The sequence below is a fragment of the Centruroides vittatus genome, unplaced genomic scaffold (genome assembly GCF_030686945.1).
Source record: "Centruroides vittatus isolate TY-2023 unplaced genomic scaffold, ASM3068694v2 contig_628, whole genome shotgun sequence".
NCBI lineage: Eukaryota > Metazoa > Arthropoda > Arachnida > Scorpiones > Buthidae > Centruroides > Centruroides vittatus.
In genome coordinates, this window is record NW_027122385.1 from 3,747,596 (window position 1) to 3,761,454 (window position 13,859).

General features: G+C 24.9%; 1 protein-coding gene across 4 annotated transcripts in view; it reads left to right on the forward strand.

Moving 5' to 3' along the window:
- LOC136979563 (synaptogenesis protein syg-1-like) overlaps nucleotides 1-13,859 on the forward strand; it is a 292,582-nt gene that overhangs the window by 213,457 nt on the left and 65,266 nt on the right. The window contains exon 1 of one of the 4 annotated variants that reach the window (XM_067275572.1): nucleotides 6,922-7,499. The exons of 2 other annotated variants lie outside the window; for them this stretch is intronic. In XM_067275572.1, the coding sequence (XP_067131673.1) occupies nucleotides 7,451-7,499 (49 nt within the window). In that variant the 5' untranslated portion in view covers nucleotides 6,922-7,450. Of the gene's footprint in view, nucleotides 1-6,921; nucleotides 7,500-13,859 lie in introns of those variants that run through there. One more of the 4 variants, XM_067275574.1, reaches the window with a different exon arrangement.

Below are 13,859 nucleotides of genomic sequence, written 5' to 3' on the forward strand. Positions count from 1 at the left end.
AAATGTTTATAAATTTTCTATAAAGATCTTAAGCTAATCTTTGTAATTTTACACAAAATAATTCTATTATAAGAAAGAATGAAACCACGAACGTCAGACATGTTGCTTTTGCTGTTGTACAAAAATATATTTTTGATATCAATAAAATTTAAAATGCATATAACTCTTAAAAAGATTTTTTAATGTTTGGCATTCACATTTTAACACGCATTTATTAAAGAAAAATAATAATAACGATAAAAAAATTCGAGCATTTTACTTCAATAGCAGATTTGGACGCCTATTCAAAGTGTGCGTAAAAGTGAAATGTCTCATCACTTTTCTGTGATAGCCAATGAAAAAAAAGCAATCACCTTTTATTTGTCGAATTTAAGAGTTGGGCGGAAGATAGTATCAGACATTTCTGGCCATCAATGTAGTCTAGAAGAGTGTACTGTCTTGTAAGGCGTTGAAATAACAACACTGGATATTCGTTCTAATGGACAAACTAAGTCTGTCTTTCTCAATAGGTGTTCGGCTATTGTATCCATTTAATGCTTCTAAATAAAATAAGTAAAAGGAATACATTCCATATACCTAGAAAAATATCCATTGTTCTACGAAATTGAACTAGAAAATGAGTGCAATGAAGAAGTTATAGCGTGTCTTCCAGAATAACTATTATCTTATGGATAAAACTAATGTTTATGGTTATTTCTTAACGATAATTTCTCTTGTATTTTTTTTAATTTCTTATCCATAAAAATAAAATTAATAAAGTTAAGATTAATTGTTTAAAAGAACGTTTCTCGAGGCATTAAATGGGGGAAGAAAATTATATTTTCCCATCGATTATAACATATTTTCTTATATAAATAATAAAAGTTCTTTTCTTAGAATTAATAAAAAAAGATTAATTGTAATTAGTTTAATTAATTTTATTCAAGTCGTTAATTCAAAATTATCTTTTAAAAATTCGAAAATAAATCATGTTTTTTTATGGTACAGTTTGGTAATTTATAGATCGGAGAAAAATTGCAATATGTTATTAAATATTAAACTAAAATTTAAAAATATTTTTGTCGAGTTTAATAATATTCAATATATATATGTGCAGTGTTATATCGATGTCAGAATTTTATGAAATTATTTGACATTATAAATATGTCGTTCAAATCCAATCATCTGCAAAGGTAAAGAGTCAGGCAAGCAAATATTGATCATTTCTCTTACTTTACCCAAATGCATCTTCTCGTGTGACGTTGCACGTGCTTCCGTCTGCTCCCTGAGCGAGAAAAGAAGTCCGCTCCACTCTGAGACATCCATCACATTGACGTTAACACGGTACCTTGCCACCGTTGACAAATGTCCGATTTGGTTGACAGTAAGTATAGTTTTGTCACTACTAGGCGTCAGGACTGCTGACCTAAGTCCTTTCAACCAGACTTGCCAGAATATTTTACCGACTTATTTACCATACAGTTCCTTTGAGATTTGTGTTATTCTTTGAAAATTTCCAGAGAATGAAAATTTAAACTCGATATGAGACGTTTCGTCTTCTTTTTCTTTTTTCCTTTTTTATTCTTCCAAACAAAACTGCTCATTTTTTCCTTCTTTTTACGTAAAATACAACTTTTAAATAGATAAAATATATAATTTTTACATTTCGGATTTATATTTTAAAGAAAAATAATAAGTTACCTTTTGTAGAATATATATTTATACATGGAATGAGATCGTAAAATTAATTGTGTGCTTCAAACGAATCGTTATCTTAAGATGGTTTTTTCCCCTATTCCTTTCATCTCTTCAATATAAAAGTTGCCTACGGAATTTCGAAGAGAATCATTTATAATTAAATATTAAACGAAGACGATCAAACGATATTGAATATTTTCCTTTACAAAATTCTACTTAGCTTCGGAAAATACTTAATCACGTTGTCCCAATTATATAGACAAATTTATGTAAGAAAAGCACGCTCAAAAGATCTATACAAAAAGAATAAATATCCAAACGATTTATCTACTTTCAATCGATAAAATTATTCAAAAAGTTGAACAAAATATTATATAATATATATGTATATTATTTATTCATTTTTAACAATAAAAATTTACTTATCTCTGCGTTTTATTTTGCGTAATTTATTAAACGTTTATCATAATTTTGTATTTTTATCATAAGATAAATCACAGATTAATAATTTTCCTAATAAAATTTTTGGAAGCGATAATTTAAAAAGTTGTGAGCCTTTATAAAAAAATTTAAAATCCGTCACGTTCATTGGTTAATGAAATATACGAAACAAAACAAATGATTATTAATGTAGGTTAGGTTGTAATTAAATCGAATTTCTGGCCTATCAGGGCATGTAAAACTAATGACTGACTAAAACTAAAACAATGAGAGCAACTAAATCACGCCTATCTTATTTATTTTCTGCTTCTAACCAATCAGCAGATCGAATTAAAGACATCTTTAAAGGGTTCTAATTTGTTAGAATATCATAACCAAACATTTATTTAACATTGTTATTTTACTGTTTACTATTTCTTAGTATTTAAGGGCTTATCACACATTGAGACTTATGTTTATTCCCTTTATTACTCTACTTATTATACATTATACTACAAACATCAACATTTTTTGGCCATTCTAAAATGCATTTTGGCTGTTCTATTACAACCCTCTTCAGCCAGGTTATATTGGCCAAATAAAACAGCATTAATTTGTATGACTCATACTGAAACTACTGACAAACATGTCTAAAATATGTATATATAGTTAAAAACTTAACACATCTAATTAACAAATAGCTGTCGACAGCAACACACCTACAAATATTCTTACTACACATTATATTACAATTTTCACGTGTAAACTACTGCATATTCACTCTTAAGCTAAGCATTACACTAATATTTAATTGCATTAAATTTTTCACAAGTAGTCTTAAAAACACGTGAACTGAAAGTTAACACTTATAGTATCTGAAATGTGACACTTTTTTCATCACTTAATTTTTTATTTCTTTTCAAAATTCATCATCCTTATAACTCCCTGGTACGTATGCTTGGTGTAACATTAGGAATTTCTTTATTTCCTAGATCTTATCATATTTAAATTATTACTAGTCCATGAGTTATGATCACTAGACTTTACATAATATAACTACATTTAATTACCTTATGGGTAATTAAATGTGTTAAGTTTTTAACTATATACATATATATATATATATATATTTAGACATGTTAGTCAGTAGTTTCAGTGTGAGTCATGCAAATTAATGTCGTTTTATTTGGTCAGTTTAATCTGACTGAAGAGAGCTATAATAAAGAAGATAAATATATATCTCAATGTGTAATAAGCCCTTAAATAAATACTAAGAAATAGTAAACAGTAAAATAACAATTTAATAACAAGTAGGCTAGAAACTGGTTAAGAATTTATTTAATAGTTAATTCAACTTTCAAATTATATTTAAACACTTCTCTATATTAGATTGTTTACTCTCCAAAGCAAGATCTAATTTAGTTTTTTGGGGTCTTAATGTAGCTTGCAGCTTGTTTAGCTTCCGTGTAAGTCAGCCCTAGCTTCAGAAGGTTATATATGATTTCTTTAAACAGTATGTATGAGATATTGAACTTTAGTAGTGTAATTTATTCTCTTTTCATTTTTGTGATAATTTATTCTTTTATTCCATTATTTCTAAGTGCGATTAAAACCGCATTAAACTGTTAAAAAAGAAACATAAGCTGTAAATTATATACTTTTTCTACCTGTATCTAGAGTTATATATCTCGAAAAGAAGCATTAATAAATCGAAAAAAACATTTAAAGAAACTTATTTTATATAAAAAAATTATAAATTAGATTAGAATTTTTCAACAGAAAGACAAATAGAAAAAAATTATTCAAATATTAAAAATTAACTTTTTGTTCCTCCTTAAAACAAATATTAATAATTTTTTCCCTTTCTTCTTTTTTTTTTCTTTTTACTTTCTACTACTTAATACATTTTGAATTTATTTTTCACGCAATTATTTACAGTAAAACGAATAAATAAAATCTATTTCTTTACGTAATTAATTTTTTCGAATGGAAAAATGTTTCAAAAATAATTTTATTCGATGTAAGAAGGACTAAACTAAAGTTCTTTTTTCCCCCTTTTTTCCATTTTTTTTGAAATTAAATTAAAAAATAAATTAATAAATAATTTTAATCATTTTTAAGGAATAGCTAAATAAATTATATATATATAAACTTTATTAATTTATACATTTTATTAGAATTTAAAATATATTTTTCTTAAGAGATTTAAAATTATAGACAGTAATTTATCTAACTTATATAAAGTATACTTGGAAATATGATATTTTTATATAAGAATTCTGTTCCTATAACTTTTAACTATTACTTTAACTTTGAGGCAGGGTATTGATTGAAATAAGTTTATTTTTTCCTCTAAAAATCTATACGATGATGATGATGATGATGATGATGATGAAGGGAGTTTACATTTGAAACATTCTTCTATCATTCTTGATTTGTATACGTCTAGTCATAGAACAACGAACGATGTTCTATGGTTCGTGAACTGAATTTCAAGAAAGAGCCACGATTTGTAATTCTTTTCTTTATTTTTTTCTTATCAATTCTCTGTCATCTGTTCGTTCTCTTGGTATCTCTTAAAGCCTTCTCCTGTTATTACGTTCAACTATCATTTCTCGGAAGCAGATTGAGTGCAGTCCACAGCAATGTTTGCCACTATAACATTGAAGTGCAATTGCTTCAGATAGAAATGATTTCGAATTTCATTTCAATCCCGTTCTGTCATATGCCCTATTTTTGTATTTTACATATAATTTATGATTTAAATTTGAAATGACTCCGATGATAAAATCGCTACAATACGAATTAAATAGTTTTATAATAAATCTGTCAAAATGTCAAGACCAAAACTCGTAACAAGATAAGACCTATCAACTTCTAAATTGTAGCCTACTGTAGCATGTTGAAATCTGAATGACGACTATTGTAACCTTATAATCTTTCTTCTTACTTTTTTTCTTTCGTTTTAAAGTTCAATATTTAATTTTTATTTAAATAAAACACGTGAACTGAATATTTTTCAGTTCTTTAGTATATTTTATAACATATACAACCTGTTTTTTTGTTTGTTTATGATGTGATTTTGCTTGTTTACAAGACTACAATTTCCACAAACGTTTAATTTATGTAAAGATTTTAATAAAAAAATAATATCAAAAACGATTTTTCAAATAAAAATAATTAATCAGTTAATATTTTTAATAGAAAATGACAATATTTTAAGGTGATTTTTATTTATTATTCTATTCTAAAATTGTAATAAACGAAATAATTTTATAAATATAATTTATATTTTTAATAATTTATACATATTTTTAACTTCTTGTATTTTGTTTATATAATTTATTATTTTTATTAAATATTATTATATACTTTTATGTTAAATCGTTGAAGCGATTTTCAATAGCTCTCCGGATCTTCCCTTAGAAAATAACTAATATTATTTAAAAAATTATTTTAAAATCACATTTAAAATAAGGTACGAATTTTGAAGTTTAAAATATATTTTTTTTTTATCAATTAAAAAATTTAAAGACTTTTTTCACTATTTTTTAACATAAAAAGTTACAAGTTAACAATAACAATTTACAATAAAAGACGAAAATTATCAAAAAATTAAACTCCACTTAAACATTCAATTATTCATTTTAAATTGATAATTTAGAAAAAGAAATTTGAATAACTTTACGTAAGAACATTTATTTTTATTTTTTATTTATTTTTTTTGTAATTCTTGAAATGCTTGTTATTCTAATTTAATAAGTTTTAGAAGTATCATCTTAAAAAGTAAAGAAAATTTTATTGTTTCTTTCCTTCAACAAATTATAATTCTACGAATAAAAAAATATATAAAAAATGAATATTTTTATCTTTTATGATATAATAATGATGATAATACTTAAGAAAGAATAGAAGATATTTTAAAAACATTAATTAATTTATTAATGTTTTAGTCGCATACTGTATTTTTTAAAAGATGTTTTTAATTCTAAGTATTAAAAAATAATATTTTACATGTTATTTCTATGTGAGTTGTTATTGTTTATGCGAATAAAGTTTCTAGCCGAATTTTTATTTTTACTTAATAAATTCAACAGCAGTTGGAAAATAATCTTCAAATTGAAGTTGGAAAAAGTATATATATATATAGTAAGAGAGGAGTCGCTCTTGTTAACGAAGTTGCTTTCAAGAAATATTCGATTGTCGTGACTTGTGTGATTAAACTTGAAGAAACCGTTAAGATGATAAAATTGACATTCCAAATATGCAGACTTGTAATTATATTGAATGTTTTTATTATTGTTTTTTTTTCGGAAAATTTTGAAAAGTATATATTTCCAACAAACCTCTTTGATTAAAGAAAAAGATTTTGCCGTAGAAAAGTGATATGATATTGAATTTTAATTATATAAGTTTGAGGAAAACAAATTTTTGTTTTCGATATTTTGCTACTCTATCATATTTTTAGTTGTTCCTTCTATAACCATTATGTTCTATCATATTTTCCGGACAGTTATCTGAATCAGCAGTTAGCAATAACTTGTTGTTAGAACTACATTCCCGCTGAGAATACGACAAAATCATATCATTTTATTCATAATACATCTTTAATTTTTAGTAAGTTTTAAGTATAAGAGCTTATAAATTTCTCTCTTAAGTTATTTCGTTTATAATGTTACCAGAATTTATATTTTTGATAGAGAAATTATAATGAAAATTAATTGAATACTTTTTTCAATTTAAAAGTTTTAAATTAGCTTAAAATCAGAGTACAGAAGAATTTTATATTACGAAAAAAAGTTTCTTATGAGTTTTCAATTCGGTATACCTTATAACGATTTTCATTACTGTAAAAAACAAATTTAATCTCTTTTACGGTTCTCGTTACGGTACTCCACATTTGGAAATCCTCAGATTAGTTTCAAAAGGTAATAGCCTAATAATGTAGATGTTGGTTACAAAAAGTACAAACAATAAGGTTAATAATTGTATAAATTTCTCCCATTCTAAGAAAGAAAGATGTTTACTGCATACACACCTTGAATAATCGTACGTTTGCCAATGGAGTGCCAATGTCACGCCTCTGGAAAGTTTGGCATCACAATACTAACAAGCTGATATCACAGTCAGTAGATGGTATACGCGCAGTCGCAGTATAGTATGACGTCCAACTGCCGGTACCACGGGAGTGAGGCGCGGTGGTGGACGGCAGCGATTTTGCTTTGCGCCTTGCAGGACATCGATCCAAGAGTAGATGGGACAGCAGTTGGTCTGAATGTGCTGAGACATTGCTGTGTGATAAATACAGTGAGGCTTTTGTACACGGAATGTGGTGGACTACCAGTGGTTGGCCATGATCTTTACTGTGAAGTTGCTCCTCTTCTTGACAGCGTATTGGGCGGGTAAGTATATGTTGAGTTGTTGCTGTTACCTTGCTTCACGTGTTCACTTGTTTTATGTATTAACCTGCTTTGAATAATACGCAGTTTAAATCAAACTATTTACTTACTACTTTACTACAAATATTACTACCACAGACTCTTTAAGCAACTTTCTTAATCTTATAACTGCTTCCAAATATTAAAAAAACAATTTGATACGTTCTATATATATACTTATAACCCGTTTTGTATATTAATTAGCACGTGGTTAGTTTTCTATCCCAAATATAATGTATAACATTTGAGTTTTTTCTTCTTAATTTAAATGTTGAGTGTAATTTTAGTTAATAATGAACACTGCGGCAATGCAGAAACCGATACTTGTGATTGATTAGCACTTGAAAAACTGTTATAATTATCTTTAATTATCAATGTTCCTCTAGTTGAACAAACTTAATTAAAAAGTGTCTTCATATTCGAACATTTCGAATTCTTTTCTCTTATATTTTTTCCTTTTAATTTACATATTTCTCATTTTCTTTCTTTAATATATATTTTAATTGAATTTTACTTTATAAAATGTATTATACCCATACAAATATTGATCAGAAATGTTTAAAATAATAAAATATTCATGAATTCTCTCAATTTTTTCACATACATTATACTATAATCCACATATTCACTTAGCTTGCCATATTTTTCAACGTAGTAAAAATATAAAAAAAATCATTATTCTCCAGCTTCTTAAAGAAAAAAAAATATATAAAACTTACAAAAAAATTTTTAAAAATAATAATAATAATAACTTTGTACAAAAGTATTTTTTTCTTTGATTAAAAAATGTTTACAAGTAAAAATACGCGTTTATTTCACAATATTATATTAGTAAAATCTTTATTACAAATATGTTATGTAAAGCAATATTAGAAGTAAATTTGTAAAAGTACCAACTTTTTATGAATATTTAATGTACCTCATTAAGACATTTTAAATTGCAGAAATTAATATTGATCGGTAACATCGCTGTAACCAGTTTTCTCACTTTTGATGAATAATTCAGGATCACCAGGTTCTTCTTACAAGAGGTCGAAAGACAAGTTTGGTACAGTTCCTGTCACACTCTTTGCAATGATTTTTTCCTCTCGTCAGCGAAGTTAAAGCGAAAACTAGCTTCCGGGTATCACCAGATATCTCTCTTGCTCTTCCTTTCTCTTTTGCTTTCCTTTTTCTTAAGAGTTAGCAGTTTCAATTCCCTATCCTATATGAAAAGATCAAAATTGAAATTTAAGTTTTAAGCTGACAAACTGAATCATCAACTTTATTGTTAGCTTCTAAAAGCAAAGAAAAAATCTTAAAGTGATATTAACAAAAATATCTTCACTAAACTAGAATAAAACACTAGAAGAAGAAAGTATACCTTTTTCTAGATATTCTGCATAAATTTAAATATTAAAAAAATTGCAACATTATTCAATATTTTAATGGACCTCATTAGTAAAACGTGCACTTATTCATTATAAAACTAAATAGAATTTATGAAGAAAGGAAGAAAAATATTGCTACATTGGCAAATATTGCATGAAACAAATTTAACCTTAAACTAATTATTAAATTTTTAAAATGGTTACTTGTAAAAGCTCACGTAGTTCGATTTTTTATAATGGAAACTTTTCTAACAATTAGGATTTTAAATAAAATTATAGCTTTCGATACTAAAAAAAGAAAGGGGAAAGAAAAAAAGGAATTGTTATTTAGTTAATTTATTCCCTGTAACTTTCTCTTATACAGTTCATTGCTTAATGACCTAATTATTATAAATCCTGCATTCCTTTCTATTTTTATATCTCTTCGCTGCCATTATAGTTGTTTCAAGTCGATATAGCCATTAATGTGCACACTAGAAGCACTGATTACATTTAATGATGTTGCCCACTAGCAGATGGCGTTATATCGAACACAAATAATGTAAAATATATTCCTTGTTTGTTACATTTTAAAGTAATGAAAGAGACGAGATTCTCTTGGATTTTTCTATACTTACCGAAAGAAAACTTTATTTAATAATCGTTACATAGTAAACAGCGTCGTAAATTTTAGTCAAATTATTTCTAACTACATAAATTTTGCTATAAAATAATTAAATTGTCATTATGTTCTTTGTTTCTAACATTTTAAAGCTTCGAAAGAGGTGAGATTTTGTTGAACTTTCCCACGCTTACAGGGAAAAAAATTCTGCATGTAATAAACTTTATACGAAAAATAACATTAAAATGTGTTTTTAAATATTTATAAACTGAAAAATCTTTCTTTAAAATAGGTAAATTTGACATTACATTACTTGTTTTTAATGGTTTAAAACAATGGAAAAGTTGAGATTTTACAGGAGGTTTCTGTTTTTATGAAAGAAATGGAGAAAATCTTCATTTAATAAATATCTTATGGAAAAGTAACGTTATAAATATTCAAAACAAGCATTTAAACCTGAATAAATTTCCATTTAAAATAACTAACTTGACAATTTAAAGCAATGAAAGAGTTGAGGTTCTACAGAATATTTTTGCTTTTATGAAAAATAAAAAAATTACCAGGAAAATGTCATCAAAAGTTTAAAAAAATTATCTTTCATTAAATAAATTTTAGATGAAAATAATTAAATCGAAACTGAATTCCTCATTTGTAACTTAATCAATGAAAAAGATGAGACCTTGTAAAGTTCTCCTATGCTTTTAGCGAGAAAAATCCTCATTTAGTAATCTTTTTACAAGGAAAAATATCAAAAATTCGTAAAAAATTTATTTCTATCTGAACAAATTTCAGTATAAAATAATTAAACTAAAACATTTTTGCATTCCATTTAAAACATAAATTTTTTCTACTACTCTTTCTACCCTTTTTTCTACATTTTAAACTCATTTAAAAAGTTTTATCTACAAAAATTCGGGATTTGTCAAAAAATATCTCCGCATTAACGAGCAAATGACGAGTTTTTTTAAAAGGATTTTTCTATATCTACTTTGTACAAAAATGTGATACTAAAACTGTAATCGTATGAAGCTCACAGAGATCTCTACTTTTGGCAAAATCGTATTGAGTAGACGAAAAACTAGGTAGATAAGAAGTAACATAAAAACTTAGTATCCATGGTAACTGGTGGAATAGTGAGTTGGCGAGTCTATAAAATCTTTTGTCATCAGATAGCCGTCATGCAAAGAACATTCAGTCGTCAGCCACACCCATGGGGTTGACTTGGGACTGGCACTTAGCCTAACGCAAGCTGGATGTGTTCCCAAGCAATGTGTGCAATAAAATTGGTTAAGTCGATTTACTTGTCTTTGCACAGTTACATTTGCAGACAAGATATATTAGTATCCATATAGAAATAGATATAGAATGTCTCTGACCGATGATCTCCTATAACAGATGATAACCTTTTCTACATATAGATTTTTGATGGCAAACGTCATTATAACATATGCATCCTGGTGGAAAAATTCTCTCACATAACGCTCAGATTTCTTATTTAATCAGCAAAATATAGGAATCTCGAATATTTACAATGTTTCAAATTATAGAAATAATTCAAGTTTCAATAAAAAAGAATAACAATAATAATATAAAGATAAAGAAAATTAATAATTTATTTAAGAAATTGCATTTTATTTATAATTTTATTAATTACATTTTTAAAATAAAAAATAGATTTATTTTTACCATTAAATGCAATATCTATTAAGTGTTTTAATAAATGTTTAATATGTTTTCTCTTCCTTTTTCTGAGCAATATTTAGTAAAAAAGAAAAAAAATCAATTTTTCTATCTTTAAATCTAGAAATTGTATACGACTTTTCTATAATATTTCTCTAGAATTTTATTACTGATACATTTAACTTAACATCAATAGAAAACTGTTAGTTGTATAAAGCAATTATATAGTTTGCTCGATTATCAATTGATAGACCCTTTTATGACATCGCTTGAATTACAAATTATATATACTATATATTTATATATAAAGCAATTTTACTCGTGTAGAGAAAATTTAGCCTTTAGCCCTTCTAGAAAACTGTTTATGTCGTCCATTCTTGACACACTTACAGATATTAGAATCCCGGTATACGTCACGAGTGCTGTTGACAATCGCTGTACGTGCTTGTCCTACATAAACATCCTGCTATAAACCTGTATATATTCGGATATTTGCTCAATGGTAAATATCAAAAACACTAGATAAATCCAATACTAACTTAAAACTGTTTTTATTATTCTTATGAATTATTTTTAAAAGCTATTATTTTGATTCACATTTAGACTATATAGTTACATAATAGTTTACTTTGCAAATTTATTTATATAAAATGTATTTAACAAAGTATATAACTATGTAAGGTTTAAAATAATAAAATAACTATAATTAATAATTATATTTTGGAATATTCGTTAAAAATTCTTGTGTGTAAATATTTGTACCTGAAAATTTCAATATTTCTTTCAGCTATTTCAATAAATATTTCTCAAATATTTTTAGAAATTTCGATGTAATAAATTTAAATGAATAAATAAAATATAAATTTATTTAAATTATTCTGAAATTTAAATATTTGTAACAAATATCTGATTTATTACAAATATTTATGATAAATATTACTTAAAAATTATTTACATTTTGAGTCATTCCTTACAAGTATTTTAAGCTAAGAATATTCATTGAGATAGATAATAAATATTCCGAAAAAATCTTCAAAAATAATTATAAAAATGCTTAATATTTTGGGAATATTTGTAAGATATCAAATATTCTTATAAATTTTTAAATTCAAGAATACTTAAAATAAAAGTTTATTTGCTATTGTTATTTATCTTTTTTAAACTTAGAAAGACTCGAAATTTGTTTAATTTTTGAGGAATATTTTTTAACTAAATAATTAAAAGGAATATTTTAAATTTTGAGGCACTCCTCGCGAATATTTATAAAAACATTCTTTAAAAAGTTTAATTATATTATTTTTTGAGACTATATAGTCTCTCTAATTATTACGAAACCTTACACTTTATCAATTTATCCTTACACTCCACTCTTGTAAAAGGAGTACAGTACTGTATACACAATACTCCTTTTACAAGAAATTTTTCACAAATATATGTATTTAGTAAAATACTTTGAATAATAATTGAGAGTCTGTTTAAGGAAAAATTCCTTCCATTTTGTTCTTATTTTATTTTTATTTTATTTTTGTTTGAAAAAATAAACTGTTCCTCTCAAAACATCTCAACTACAGTTTTGTCAACAATATTTTCTAATGCTTAAAATAAACATTGTCAAACGTTTGTGACATGAGAATATAAAGTATAGTGTTAATACAATTACATATAGTACTATAAACTATAGGAAAATTATATATTTATATAATTTATCATATATATATATAATATATATATATATATATATAATCATATAATCTAAACCTTTAATTTTAACAGCATATCGCATGAACATTGCAAATGACGCAAAATAAATGCAGTGACATGAGTTCACATTATACGCATCACCCTATACTACCTTTATAGCATTAGTCAATTAGCACCCTAATTATTATACGCATAATATATCAACTTGGTTTGCTACATTATATTGTGAATTCGTGCATTATTATCATTAACATTTAATTACATTTATCCTTAAAAATTAAATTATTTATTTGAACATTAAATCATTAATTTATTACATGATAATTCTATAAAAATATTTTATATATATATACATAACTTTTATACAATATTTATAAACTTAAGTAATATTTAAAGCAATTTATATGAGATTTTTATCGATTAAACTGTATAAAGATTTAATATATTATCATTCGTTCTAGCTAGACTTATAAATATTTTATTTTTTTCCAAGAAAAGTATCTGGTTGATTTGATTTTATTTAAAAAGTTTTTATTTATTTATTTATTTATTTTTCTGAAAAGACAAAATTTATTATCTGTAGATTTATATAAAAATCGGCATATTTTTCCTTTTATTTTTAAAATAATATTTAGAATGAAATGCTGCGCACAATTTAGTACTTATTTTTCTAATTTTTTTATTATTAAATTTTACATAAAAGTGGCAATAAAATTGAATATAAAATATGGAATAACAATATATAAATAAATAAATTATTTTAAAGAAAGAAAATTGAAATTTATACAGGTTAATTTGCATATTTCATACAAGAAGAAACATCTTCAAGAAATTTTATTTGCTATAAAATTTTTATATTAATTTATTTTTCTTAATTTTGCATCAAAATCTACTTAAATTATAAACAAATATTAAATTAAAAATACAAAATTTTTAGTGAAATAAATCAAAATTTACATAGATTAATTTGCA